The sequence below is a fragment of the Amphiprion ocellaris genome, chromosome 2 (assembly GCF_022539595.1).
Source record: "Amphiprion ocellaris isolate individual 3 ecotype Okinawa chromosome 2, ASM2253959v1, whole genome shotgun sequence".
NCBI lineage: Eukaryota > Metazoa > Chordata > Actinopteri > Pomacentridae > Amphiprion > Amphiprion ocellaris.
Genome location: NC_072767.1, coordinates 32206572 through 32221008, shown reverse-complemented (window position 1 = coordinate 32221008; position 14437 = coordinate 32206572). Strand labels below are relative to the sequence as shown.

The 14437-nt window shown below is 40.3% G+C and overlaps 2 protein-coding genes across 3 annotated transcripts in view; one reads left to right on the top strand and one right to left on the bottom strand.

Annotated features, from left to right (window-relative positions):
- Positions 1-155: 155 nt before the first annotated feature.
- im:7152348 (uncharacterized protein LOC559250 homolog) lies at positions 156-2582 on the top strand. Its single transcript, XM_023265008.3, has 4 exons — positions 156-303; positions 1143-1640; positions 1994-2098; positions 2195-2582. Exons 2-4 carry the CDS (start codon positions 1285-1287, stop codon positions 2232-2234), a joined length of 501 nt encoding a protein of 166 aa, XP_023120776.2. The 5' UTR covers positions 156-303; positions 1143-1284; the 3' UTR covers positions 2235-2582.
- A 2685-nt stretch (positions 2583-5267) lies between these two features.
- rab6ba (RAB6B, member RAS oncogene family a) overlaps positions 5268-14437 on the bottom strand; it is a 77218-nt gene continuing 68048 nt past the window's right edge. For both annotated transcript variants that reach the window (XM_035945825.2, XM_023264969.3), the window contains exon 8: positions 5268-9926. In XM_035945825.2, coding sequence (XP_035801718.1) covers positions 9862-9926 — 65 coding nt within the window. In that variant the 3' untranslated portion in view covers positions 5268-9861. The remainder of the gene's footprint in view (positions 9927-14437) is intronic.

Below are 14437 nucleotides of genomic sequence, written 5' to 3'. Positions count from 1 at the left end.
ACACAGTCTACCTATCTTTCTCCAAACCCCTCCTCTACCTCCCACCCCCGCTACTCCACCTGCCGTCCACCAAAGCCCTGAACAAAGAGCGTCTCGGCCCCTCTGCTTCCCCAGCTGTTGCTCTGGGAGGGTTCAGGCCGTGAGAAACACAGAGATGTTCCGCCCCCACAACGGACGCTCCTAACAGGCGGCAGACGAGCCGGTTCTCTGACACTATTCACTGCAGAGAGGCTGAGCTGCTCAGACACAGAAGATACAGATCAGAAGGAGGGATAATTAAAGGGTTACCTGCAAAGACCAGCTGTAAGTACACTGTTCTAGTATTTTTCTCTTTAAATATGATGAGCACAACTACTTTTCTGTGCTTTAACAGAAATATAACTCCATTACTATTTATTACACTGTGTATTTACAGTCATTCTCCAAGATAAATGCAGATTTTACATTTAATGCTTATATTTTTATATTTATGTTTATATTCTAAGGCATATTTTGTACTTATGTTTATCTTATATTTTTGTACTGTCTAAATTTCTGACTTTCTAATACATTTCCCCTCCAGAATCAACAAAGTATTTCTGATTCTGATATTACATGATACTGTTTTGTGTGTTATATTTTCTCAATCTAGGGGTTAATATCTGCAATAAAACAGTCACATTGTTATTTATGGGTGCAGATGTGAATATTGGGGGATACGTTAACCAGGGGTTTGTCCGTTTTTCACCAGGAGATTTTAGGTGATTTCTTTTAGTGCACAAATTTATGCCTTTTCTGCACCAAATTGGTGGGAATATTTGTATTTATGGAAAGGAAAACACAAAAAGAGTCCTTTGCTTCTTTCATGTTTTTATTGTGGAGGACAAATGCACGTGTTATTAAAAATCTACGCCTATTTAACCTTTTCAGAGCTATTCAACCTAATTTTCTCAGACTTTTTTGTGTGTGTTGTAAGTGACATTTAGGTCATATATAAAAGTCACTGTTAAGTCACTTGTTGGCCAATTTTATGACAGATCTTCTACTTATTGATCAGTTAAAGTTGAATAAAGATATGAGTTAAGGTCTGATCTCATCTTGCATCTCAAACTGCAAAATAAATCCGTTACAGCTTGATAAACTTCTTTTGTTTGATTTAATAGGTGGACACACCCTGGGAACTTGGCACCTGCAGCATCCATCAGCTCCAACAGGTTTTTGTCATCACTCCTTCCTGGTAGACTTCCCTCTCCAGATCACATTTTCTTGGCGAAACTTCCTGCCGTCCACCAGTCCATCTCCACCATGGTGCTCTGCGAGGACGGCGAGTGCAGCGTCTGCCTGCTGCCCTACTCCCGGATGGACAGGATCCCTCGGGTGCTGCACTGCCGCCACACCTTCTGCGACCCGTGTCTGGAGACCATGTCGCAGGTCAGAAGCGGCCTGATGACCGTCGGCTGCCCTCTGTGCCGCCGGGTCACCTGCATAGGTCGAGGACTCAGTCTGCAGGAAGCTCTGTGGGTCAATAACAAACTGTGGGAGCAGATACCAGAGGAGGAGGAGGAGGAGGAGGAAGATGAGGAAGAGGGGGATGGACTGAAGGGAAAATCTGAGGAGGAGAGGATGCAGGCTAAACAGCAGCCCTCATCACAGGCAGGATGGTGGGTTCATGAGAGTAAACACAGTCACAGGAGGACAAACTAGTTCTATTTCTGTCTACAGGCATTTTGAGCATCTAACACTGTTGTGCCATGACTCAGAAAGCAGAAGCACATGACACAAACAAAAATAAATAAGGGTTTCATTCTTCACAACACCATAAAGTAATCAGCTGCAAATGTTAGAAACCAGAGCAGAGCTGGTGTTCGATTTGAAATTCCAGTCATTCCGAGGCTTTTACACGTCAGTGCTAAGCAGCGTGAGTCCACAGAGCTTCTCATTAGCACCTCGGCTCTGCAGCATTTTGTTGCAGGAGTGAAACAGTGTCTCACTCTGGGGCTTCTACTTTTTTCAGTGTCTCCATGAGATCCAGCAGAACGAAGCTCAGACTGCCGGCGTTCTTCAGGAGGTTCAGCTGGACGAAGCAGCACCAAGAGAGGATCATCCCCGGAGGAAACGTGTAAGTTCTGACTTTGTGGTAAATAATTATACTGACAGGAAGGATTATGTGTCATTAAAGAGTGGGCTGATGTTTTTCTGTGTTTTACTTTTGAAGGGAAATGAAATCCTGGCGCAGACTTTCAACTGAGTTTTAGAGAAGTTCTCAGGACTTTATGTGTGGACGTTAAACACCACTAGAAGACCAGACTCAACTTTGTCAGTGGATGAAAGTTGAGGACTGAGAATCCATTTGTGTTCATGTCAAGATGATGTTTTGTCCTCAGCCAAAGGTTCCTCGTCTCCCCATTATTTATTCTCGGCTTAATTCTCCCAGCTGGTGCTGTGGGATTTAGTTCAGCTGTCCCAGTGGGGCCAACACCCAGATACCCCCCTCCCAACAGATGGTCTCCTCTGTGTTTGAACCCTAAACATCATAACTTATTCTCTTTTTAATTTATAATAGCTAGCTGACAAAGTATTTAATAAAACTATTTTTGAAATGATTCCTCATTGGTGTGTTTTGTTATTTACTAATTCATGTTGATGTGGCTCCGGGAGACGTCTGTCATCTGAAAGAATCATGAGACACTTTTTACTGCGTACATCATTTATGACACATTAAGTATTTACAAAAAAAGCGAAGCCAGTAGGAGATTTCTGAATGTGACTATTACTTTTGTGGGCACGATACACAACAAAAAACAGCCACAAAAGAGTCACTGAACCACGAAAGTGGATTATAAACTCCATTCATCGAGCATCTGGCAAGTATTCACTGGAGATATCAGAAAACTGGATCGTCACTTTCATAGAAATGTCCCTTTGTTCCATTTCTGTTACCTTATGTGCACATAGTGGTTCAAAAATATACAACATGAGCCACTGTGAGATGGAAAAAAGGAGAATTAAATCTCAGTGTGTTTGGCGTCTCAGTCATATTAAGGTCAGTGTCATTGGTGCAAGACATCCGTTAGTTGTCGCACTGGTTTGTGGAGCAACAGCCTCAACTGTAAGTCTGGGAAACACACAGTCATATTCTGATAGACCTTGTGTTATTTAGGTTTTAAGCAGCAGCTTCCAACAGTAAAGTGTTATCATCGTCACTGACATCATCTCCTCCATGAAGCTGCATCCAAGTCCTAAATGAACTGGCAGCAGCAGTGTTGGCTGTCGCAGCCGCAGTCTGGACTGGACGACATCAGGAACAAACAAACAAAAACAAGGCTGTGAAAATGGCAAAGAACCAGTTTCAGTTTCGCAAAGTATTTACAGGCTCCTGGTGCAGCCTGGCAGTGTTGATCACTGGGATTACAGAGCAGGAAACAACTCCCAGTGCAGCCTGGCGGAGCTGGAGGAGGGATGTACATCATTTAAATAGAACTACACCATAAAATAATCCATCACAAATAAGATATTCAAAATAAAAGTCTTCTGTTCTCTGTTGCTCTTAGATAATATACAATTAAAATATTACTCTTCAAATTAACTTGTAACCAAAGCTATCAGATAAATGTAGTGGAGCAAAAAGTATAATATTACACTCTGAAATGTGAAGGAGTAAAAGTGTAATAAAACACTCCAACTGCCAATATATTGTTCTTGACTAAATATATTTGGCAGTTGCAGGGTGTTGTGGTCAGACGGATCAACGAGGCTGTTATTAGAATATTTTATATTACGTCACGAATTCCTGTGGAGAGTCTCTGCAACAAAAACATCGCGCAAGATGTTTCCTCAGTGTTTCTACTTACATCAAGCAATAGTACATTCCTGACTATGTGTATTCCACACAATACTCTCAATATGTACAGCATGTGTTTGTACAGTGCAGTAGATCTGAGACAAACAAACCAGAACAGAACCGTAATATTCGAAAAATATTATAGTATCAAATGGAAGCTAACTGCATAGGGGTCTCAGAGTACTCTGACACTTATTTTGTAGATATTATTGACATGTAAATTTGTTTTCTTGTACAATTAGTTAAGAGTTTAAGTGAGAGCATGTAGCTTTACAGGATAACAGCAAATGTTAAAATATTTTATAGAAAATAGTCATATAGTCAGCAAACTGACTTGGTTTTACAATATCTACACTAGTTGCTTTACCCCTCCTGTTGTCTTAATTTACGGACACCAAAAAATATTGCTTCCTTGTCTGAAAAAAATCCCAAAATTCAGCAAAAAATTCCCCAAATTTCAGAAAATTTGCAAAACCTTCAGGGAGAAAATTGCAATAATTCCTTAAAAGTTTCCCTTAAAAATTTTATTTAAAAAAAATCCCCACTGTAGTTCACCATTTTTTAAAAACCTGTTTGTTGTATTTGTGAATTGATATTCCAGTCTCTTAGTTTTAGAATTTGTTATATCAAAACCATAAAGCAATAGAAAGCTTCAAGTTTTGTGGAAAGTAGCAGTGACTGAAGGCTAGGTAGTGGGCTAGCTCCTAAAATAGCCTTTGCTAAAGCTACTGTAGTAGAATCCGATTTCATGCTGTAGTTTATGTAGTTTCATGTAATTTAGGAGTATTTATTACTTGTATTGTGGTCTTGTATTTTTATTGAACTATGCTTTGCCACATTTTTTTCATTTTATTTTACTCTCTTCTTTGATGTAAAGCACCATGAGCTACACTTTCTGTATGAACGGTGCTATACAAATAGTTATTAATATGCTCAAGTATTCAAACTTTAAAATGCCATTTGATATTGTGCTTAGATGTCATACATTTTCTGCATTTAATTACATTATCGCCACATTAACAAGGTGGTGGGAGGGTCTGAAATTAGCCCTACAGCCTGTTTTAACCTCTTTGTGGGTTAATCCAGGATTGGCCAACAGAGAAGGTAAACATGTGGTTTAATTCCATCCAGACGTCAGTAGAAACTGGTAATATTTGTTGTTGAGTCAAACCAGAAACTGCTCATGCCAGAACATGTATGAAAACTTGTTCAATAGTTGACTCAGCGGTTGCTTCATTACTGGTAACCTACATAATTCAGAGTGCATTTTACTCCAACTTAGAAGTCATGGCATTTGAAACAAACTGATTAAAACATGAACAAAAGGAAATAGTATTAGAGTGAAAGTGGTCAGAAAACAGGTAGAAGGATGAATGATAGATACTGTGTGGTTCAAAATAGTTAAAACGGTGTGGAAATGTTCAAGAAAAACCAGCACCAGGCATGGTTTTGGTAATAAGACATCTTTATTAATCATTTGGAGAGACATGCTAGATCTCTGTACAGTGTGAATGGAGAGCCAGCTCTGGACTGATCAGTCTGCTGCACAGAGCTGCAACAGAAACACCTTCAGGGAATAACTGCTGCCCCCCCACCTCTAATTCAGACCCTCTTCTTCTCCGACACACTCAGACATTGGTTGCATCACTTGGTCCATTTCAAGGGAATGTTAAAACAGGCCTTCAGGGAACAAACTGAACTCTACTTTCATATCTAAAGGGAACAAAATACAAACAAGTGTCTGTAGCTACCAATCAATCATTTTGTCCTCGTTTAAAAAATAAATACCCATGAGTCATTTCTGAAAAGTGCTCCTCTTACTAGGCTGTGTGCTCAGTAATGAGAGCAGAACATCCCTGTTTCCAGATAATAGGCAGCAGAACCGAGGGCTCGTACATTACAAGGCTTTATTTTTTAAATTTCAGGGGGAAACTTAAAATGCAACTTGTCTTTGTCATCCTCAAACCCACAAAAAATTTGTTCCAGTCAAGATCTCATGTAGATCCACTTCCGTCTCTTATTATTAATATTATTATTATTTGGCTCATTATGTTGGTTAGAAAGGTTCACTAGTTCTCACAAGAGTGCTCCCCTTTTTGGACGTGTGAACAATTCATAAATGTTTCACTCTACTCTAAGACACAGTACTTCGAATGATTTTTTTGTCACCATGTTTCTAAGACTTACATTGTCACTCTAACTCTAAAACATGTTCTTAAAAAGTGCAGTAAGGATTTCACTTCAAATCAAAGTAGTGTTCTTAACACTGGCTGACCTCACCACCAGTACGTTATGATTCCTGGCTCTGAAGAAAAATACAAAAGAGAATAAAAGAAAATCCAAAACACCATTGCAACATTGCATAATGCCAGTAGTCAGTTTCAACACAAGCAGCAAAGAAAATATCAGTGAGAACACATTATGTGACAGTTTCTATGACAATCAGACATGTCTTTGAATTAAGTGACTGTACATTTACAATGAAGCTTTTCAGAACTTCATATTAACCTGAAAGGTCTACATGTGCAAATTAGTCTTTTATCAGGAATGAAGCTGATTTACAATGTTAAAGGTCTGTTTTGATCACAGGACCTATATTACAGTTGAAGGCGCACGGCAAGACGGTTTAACATTTAATAGCTAGACTGGATATGTACACAGACATCCATAATTCAATCAGTTCTAGTCAAAAACAGCATTTGAGATGTCAACATTGGCATTGTACCAACACAAATGACATCACAGGTATCTGCAGACGAATTATGACTCATTGTAACTCCAGTTTCACATATCTACAGCTGAATTTTGACTTGTCATAAATCTAGTTTAATCCATCCATTCTTTTTCTTTTGCCTATCTGGGGTCCAGCCATGGTGGCAGCAACCTGAACAAGTCATTCCTAATATCCCTTTCCCCACCATTGCTTTTCAGCTCCTTCTCAGCACTCCACCAAGTTCTGGGTCTCGTCCAAAATGCCCAGGAGGCATCTAATCAGATCTGAACTACCTCAGCTGGCTCCTTTCAATGCAAAGGAGATGTGACTCTACTCTGAGCTTCATCCAGAGCCTAAGCTCCTCACTCTATCTCTAAGGCTGAGCCCAGAAAGTCACAGGAGGGAACTCATTTTGGTTGCTTGTATTCACGACCTCATTCTTTCTGTCTCCACACAGAGTTCATGAAGTTAAGTGACAGCTGGAATAACGACCTGTAAATCGAGAGCTTTGCTTTCTGGCTAGACTTCCCTTTTACTACATTGGTCTAGTGCAACGGTCACGTTGCTGCTAGTGCTGCGACTTCCATCCACCATCCATTGGCATGTTGGTCTTCTAACACCAGTTCAAGACATCTTCAGTATCTCTAAACTTAATCTATCTAAATCATTCCTTTCAAAACTCTTCAATTACCGTATTTTCGCGACCATAAGGCGCACTTAAAAGTCTTAAATTTTCTCCAAAATGGACAGAGCGCCTTATAATACGGTGCGCCTTATGTGTGCACAGAGTTCCAACATCTGTAAATGTTACTGTGTGACTTTGATGAGCTCCTCTTGACTGACTGACAGCGTTTCCTGCTGACACGCTGCTTATATAGAGAAAAGGTGGACGTGACAGAGGACAGCATGAGAACGTTAAAGGAGGAAGTGTGGGCGTGAAAGAAGACGCTAAAGACACGCCCCCAGTTGGTATATAGTGCCGGTATTTGCATTATGCAAAACAACATGGGTTTGGCGTCACCGTCCCTGTTGATCTGTGACTCCATGCGCGTCCATCTCACAGCCGCTGTGAAAAACCAAGTGCAGCAAATGAACTCGGAGCTTGCTATCATTCCGGGAGGCTTGACGAAGGAACTCCAACCGCTGGACATCGGTGTAAACAGGGCGTTCAAAGTGAAGTTGCGAACGGCGTGGGAGCGATGGATGACAGATGGCGAACACAGTTTTACTAAGACTGGGAGGCAGCGCCGGGCGAGTTACGCCACAATTTGTGAATGGATTGCGGATGCTTGGGCTAACGTGTCTGCTTGCACTGTTGTTCGAGCTTTCGCAAAAGCCGGCATCATTTATGAGGAGCCGCACGGCAACGAGACTGACTCTGACAATGACGAGCGGGAACCTGGCGTGTTCCATGGAGAACTAGCCCAGCTGTTCATTTCGGATACAGAAGATGAGGACTTTGATGGATTTGTGAATGAGGACTGATCAAAAAACAACGTGAAAACATCGCTAAATACTTCAATAAAGTACAACTGAACTCAGTTTTGCTTCCGCTGCCTTTTTTAAAACACACGCTAGCATGCATGTTTTAAGCTAGTACAGGTATGTTTTACCTGCACGCGCTCTATAATCCGGTGCGCCTTATGTATGTGTTAAATACAGAAATAGCACCCGGAACTGAGACTGCGCCTTTTAATACGGTGCGTCTTATGGTCGCGAAAATACGGTAAGTTTGAACTGGTCGTGATGTTGTAGATAACTCAAAACTGGAATTATGTCTCATCAAAATTTAATAACAGGTATCTTGAATTAGAGTTTGGATTAAATGAAGGTGCAGCTATCTGTAGTTACGGCCAAGAGGAGGTGGAGGCGGCTCGCTTTTCAAACACTATCGTGCTGCAACCGTAATTGCACATGACAGGCTATTATATCACCATGTCAGAGTAGCCTGAGGCCGAAGTTCTTTTAGATTTCTTGCTCAAGTCTCTAATGAACAAAGCTTTCCTTCTCCACAAAGTCCTCACTGATGAGCTCTTTCTATTTCACAGCATTTTCTAACAATCTCATCCACCACAGCAGCTGCTATTACTTCTGCTAACACTGTTCAAATGCTTTGCTGGGACATTTGAGACATTGGCAACTATGATATTGACGAGTCAAAACTGAATTACAGATATCTGTAACTGTCTTTTAATTACAACCACTCAAAATGCTGCTGTTGATATCTGCAATTTTAATTCCAAATAGTCAAACTCTACTATTAAACGTTTAAACGTCTTGCCATCCAAGGCGAGGGCTTTGATTCTCCACTTACAGTCCACTGTATGTGCAGACTATCATAATCACAAGAGATCACACAATGCAACAGCAGCTGTCATGTAGTGGCGAGTGGGGGGGGAAGTCTATGACACGCTGCGAACAAACGGTGACTGAAAAGGTGCCATAATGTGGCGAGAATGACACAACTTGGCAGTGGCCCTCTATAGAACTGCATTCTAATGTTGCCTATACAGAAAGCACACAGTTACACGCACGCACGACAAAAAGATATTCTGAAGTCAAGTATACAAATCCAGTTCATCAACAAAAAGACTTATCAGAATGCATCAAGTCACTGGTGTAATGTTACCATTTACATATTCAAACTTGTGTACACGGTAGACAGTACCTATGCTTAAAAACTAGGCATGCATTAGATACTCAAGATGTTACTGTTCAGTTTGTCCATTAGCGCACAATTATGGATCCCAGCTGGGTTATGGGCTGCGATTGGCTGGAGATGGTTAAAGAAAAAGCTATGTTAGGGGTTAATAAGAGTTTGTTGTCAGAATGGAGTCTAGATTTCTATCTTTGCCCGTAACAACAGCTGCATCCATAAGAATGCATCTAAAACCATCTCTTCTTTTCAGGCTCCCAAAGACAGAGCTTTGCATCTTTAAAAACAAACAAACAAAAAACCAAACATTTCCAGAGAAAATTCCCTGAATATACAAAAATACAAAAGAAACTGGGGAAACTTTCTTTTCTACTTAAAAAAAAATTGTATACACATATGCAGCCTGGGGATATTTTTTCCATGTATTTGTTGTTTTTTTTTTGTTTGTTTGTTTTTTTTTTTTTTTAGCAAGTTGTAGGATTTTTTTTTTGGCAGTTTTGTTGACAAAGTAGGCTATACTACTTTAGAACCAAATTCACATATTGCTAGTTCCAACCAGGTGAAGAGGCCAGATTCTCAACGTGCAAAGTCAACTGCGGGATAACCAATAGGAAGCAACATAACAAGCATGTGGGGTAAATGATGTTTCTTTTCCAGGAGGTATGCTGAGTATTAACAGGAGCACCCGCCTTCGGTGGTCTGGGGCTCCTGCGGTTTGTCCAACTTGATGTCGATCACTGTTGAGAATGTCAAGGTATAGCTTCGGAAACATAAAGAGACGATGATGCTGTAGAGAGCAATAAGTTGATGTAGACACTTGGAGTCAAAACAGTTAAACACAATACTATTCATACTCATGTCACTATTACCTTGCACTATTACCAAAAAGCTGAATGTCCAACATTAGTAATCAATGGTATATTTATTTGCTACCACAAAAATCTGACAAAATTTCTGATTTCTAACAAGCATTTTTTGCATGTTTCACTGGGATTTTGTTTCACGCCTGTTTTGTGACGATCTGAAGTTCTTTGAGGTTCTAGCCATCATTTTGTACTCTGATGTTAATATTGCTCTGTTAACCATTTCTTGACCACTAGGCTGAATGTATAAGATCACTGTCTTGTGAGCTTCTGCAAAGATCTGATGAGCTTTGGTGCACTTGTCTTGGAGGAATGTAGTTCTCCTTAGTTGACCTCCATGTAAAATCAGCGTTGTTCATTGTCTGTTTTGAGATGTTGGCATCAGAATTGCTCAGATTCATCATTGGTCAAAATAAATAATTAAAAAAAACCTCTCTAAATCTAAATTTGCCATGAGCATGAATAAATTGGAGTGTAACTATAGTTTTAATGGACTGTAGTACCCATTTATCACCACTAGATGATGCTATTTACCATGACTTAATGTAATTTTCAAGTAAATCTGACTTCATAAATACTTCGAGTCAGTGATAAAGAATAAAAAATAATTAACCATTGAAATGCAGTTAAAAAATTTATTCCCGCATATTTATTTATATTTATTCATCAAGTTTTGGACTGGCTGCTAAACATCCTAAAAATCCTACTGACAATGTGTAAAAGTTATTCAGCTCAACAAGGAAACATTTCCTCTATTGTTATTGGGGTAATAAACTGAAACTGGATGTTGGCTGAAGTCGTTGGCGCCGCTGTGCAGCAGTTAAAGCTGGTGCACAATGGGGTGTTAATGAGCTGCTGCTGGAAGTCAGAATGATTTTACATTTTTTTCCCCCACAATGCAGATAAGGTGTTATTCCCAGCGGATCCTCCAGGGCGTTTTTTTTTTTTTTTTTTTAAACTCTACACTGTGAGAATGAGCTCCTTACTCTTGAGGAGACAGAAAGTGTATCATGAATGAGTGCTTGCATCCATATACTACCTGCTGGTGAATGTGGCGGTGCAGCAGCAGCAACCTCTTACTTATTATTCATTTTTTCAGGGAACACTGAGCATGTAAAAGGAGGAAGCCTACATATTCATATTGTATGATCGGAAACAGTCCCACTGTGGCTCTCAAATGCCCATCTTACAGCGGGGCTTTGCACTGTGGCTGCTGCAAACTGTTCCAGGCAGCAGTTCGAGTGTGTTTTTTTCATATTTTATGGTAGCATGTCATCATGACACGATGTCGTTTCAAGGGTAGAGTTTAAATAGAAGAAAGACTTCAGCATTCCCACTTGGGTTGGTTCCCATCTGGAATCTGAAGGTTTATCTTGACTGCCAACATCCAACATCACCAAACCAAATGAGCTTCGTCAGTCCTGAATATTTTAGTCATCCGGTAACTCTGTATGTGTGTGTGTGTGTGTGTGTGTGTGTGTGTGTGTGGACTGTATAGTCAGCCAGTAAATATATTCTGAAATCTTGAGCTCGCTGTTTAACAACAGATGGATGACTTACAGGCCCTGAGAATGTATTAGCTAGCTATATGTAACAGCATAATTAAATGACAAAATTATACTGAGGGAAAAAAAACTGAATTAACTTAGTCACTCAACAAAAAAAACAAAAGATTACAAAGGGATTAAATCCGAGTACATTCTTTTTGGGATAAAGCTTATATGTAACTAGAATGTAACATTCATTCTGCTGCTGTACATCTTTTTACCGTTTTAAAACCAAGTGAATTAGTAAAGATGATTCCATAATATGGGAGATTTCATGCAAATTTTGAGTGCTGATTTTCTATTGGTTCTCTTGTTTGAATTTACCAGTCAAATCAGTGCGTGTTGCTCTCAGCAACCTGAGTCTGCCGTGGCCAAGACCAGCTGATCACAGCAACTCAGGCAGGCATTTGGTAAAACAGTCCCACAGTCTTTCAATGCAGTGGTGAGTACTTTCATGAAGTTTACACTGCCTTTATAAATCTATGTTTTTGGGACTTTTTAACTTTTATGTCCAGTTTAAAACATGTGGAGCAGGACTCTTACGCATAAATGATTATTTGTTATGGTCAAGATTCTCATGCTGGTGCACCTTTAGAGATGTGTTCTATGTGAACCAGCAATGATCTGTATGCCAGAGCTGAAGAAGGTAGCAAACGTTGCTACAGAGAATGCTGCAACTATGGCGGCATATCAAACATCTGCAACAAAGAGAAAAACTCCAGAAAGCATCGCCAGTGTTTGTGCAATAACTCTCACTGCAAGAATAAGAACACAAAAGTTCCACACTGCAGGTTTGACAAACTCTTGAACTCATTAAAACAAGAGTAAAAAATATATTTGGGTGGTGAAACATCAGTATGCAGTTGCAGCTACAAGGTTCAACCTAAAAACCTAGTTTGAGTCTCTGATGCCTAGTGATGCCCTGTGAGCATAATTAGCATTGTAGCTAATGGAACAAGTTTACAGAAAGTTTATGTGAGCTTTACAGCAGAAAACATCTCCCCGTTACAGCTACAAACCCACTGAGTAAAAACAGTAAAGCTGCACACTGTAATGAACTAAAAAGACACTGAAACAGTCCACAGAGCTGAGGGGAACTCATGAATAAGGGGATAATAAATAATCTCTGGGTTCATCCCTGTAAGCAAACAAGTTCAAATGCCATTTGTTTGACTATTTATATAACTAATACTGATTAGAGTGGCTTCATTAATCATAGCTGTAACTACAGCTGCACCTGAATCAGAATTTTCAACATGGTTTGACTGACTTTTCTTCTTAGTAGGGAGACCTTTGGTTTTAGGCTAAATGTGGTTAGTCTACCCAGGCTCATTAGCTGCTAACCTTTACTGTCTAGATAAACTCTGCATCGATGAGAGGGACTCAAATAGAGACTTTGCCATAATATAGCATGAACCAGAAGAGTCTCAACACTTTATGGCTCACTACAGTAACTTAATCACTCTCAATCATAGTGGTTATGGCTCCATGTTACACACTAGAGTCACACACGTCACAGCACTGTAGGCTCATCTCATTTCACTAAGTTCAGCCTCCTCATCTCCTCTGTCCTCCAGTCTCCTGCCCATAACCCAGAAATAAATCCTGGTGCACCATCACAGAGGATGTCTCAGTTCCTACAATGCATCTCGATGAGCTATGTTTGAGGATGCACAGGTTTATCCTCAATGTATTTCTAATAAAGTCTGTTCTGTAAACCTTAGAGACAAGAGGCATGACACATAGCTGTAAGACATAAACCATATCAGGAGCAGGACTGGCAGATTTGTGTATATGATATATATCATAATATGTGACTCTCTTTATTTGTATAGTACCCTTTTGTGTGCTCCGACTCTATGACTCTTTAATACGTCATCGATAAAAATGTGTGACATCTGTATATTCTTTTCACATTTTTTCACATAAATTGAATTATGAGTAGGGGCTGCACAGTGGCGTAGTGGTTAGCACTTTCGCCTTGCAGCTAGAAGATCCCTGGTTTGCGTCCCGGCTTTCCCGGGATCTTTCTGCATGGAGTTTGCATGTTCTCCCTGTGCATGTGTGGGTTTTCTCCGGGTACTCCGGCTTCCTCCCACAGTCCAAAAATATGCTGAGGTTAATTGATTACTCTAAATTGCCCGTAGGTGTGAATGTGAGAGTGCTTGTTTGTCTGTATATGTAGCCCTGTGACAGACTGGCGACCTGTCTAGGGTGTCCCCTGCCTTCGCCCGAGTCAGCTGGGATAGGCTCCAGCCCCCCCCGCGACCCTAGTGAGGATCAAGCGGTGTATAGATAATGGATGGATGGATGGATGAATTATGAGTAAACGCCTACCGTAAGTTATCATGAACACTGTTCTGCTCACTTGACAGAGATCATAAAATATAGTGGTAGGTTATAACAGAACAATGAATTGATGATGATACACATCATATTTAATTGCCGTTGCTTTAAAGCAATGAATGGCCTAGAGGTGAAGATGACTAATTTATTTTAATACCTGCTCGAAGTTAAGGAGAAGAATTGAGGACGGTAGTGAAGTGAGATGAGAGGTGGATCTATGCCACACACAGGTTAACCTAAAGACTACAGTCCTTAAATGCTCAGCTGGTAACAGAACTATCAATGCACTTCACATTTTAGCTTCTATTATCAGTCACCCAAAACCCAGCAAGCATTGTCGTGTGGATAAACGAACACTCAACTTGAAGAATCTGGGTGCACTCACAGACCTCTGATGCTTCGAGGTATCAACTTTCAGGAAGTAGCTCTGGAGTCCTGGTGAGTCCAGGTTTCTCTGAGGAGACTCTTATTGTTTAGAAAACAACACATACA

What these genes read in the sequence shown, in the direction of transcription:
- im:7152348 (XM_023265008.3), top strand. Translation starts at nt 1,285, where the DNA reads ATGGTGCTCTGCGAGGACGGCGAGTGCAGCGTCTGCCTGCTGCCCTAC. An exon ending in CCCTCATCACAGGCAGGATG is followed by an intron (nt 1,641 to 1,993) that starts GTGGGTTCATGA and finishes TACTTTTTTCAG; the next exon opens with TGTCTCCATGAGATCCAGCA. An exon ending in ATCATCCCCGGAGGAAACGT is followed by an intron (nt 2,099 to 2,194) that starts GTAAGTTCTGAC and finishes TTACTTTTGAAG; the next exon opens with GGAAATGAAATCCTGGCGCA.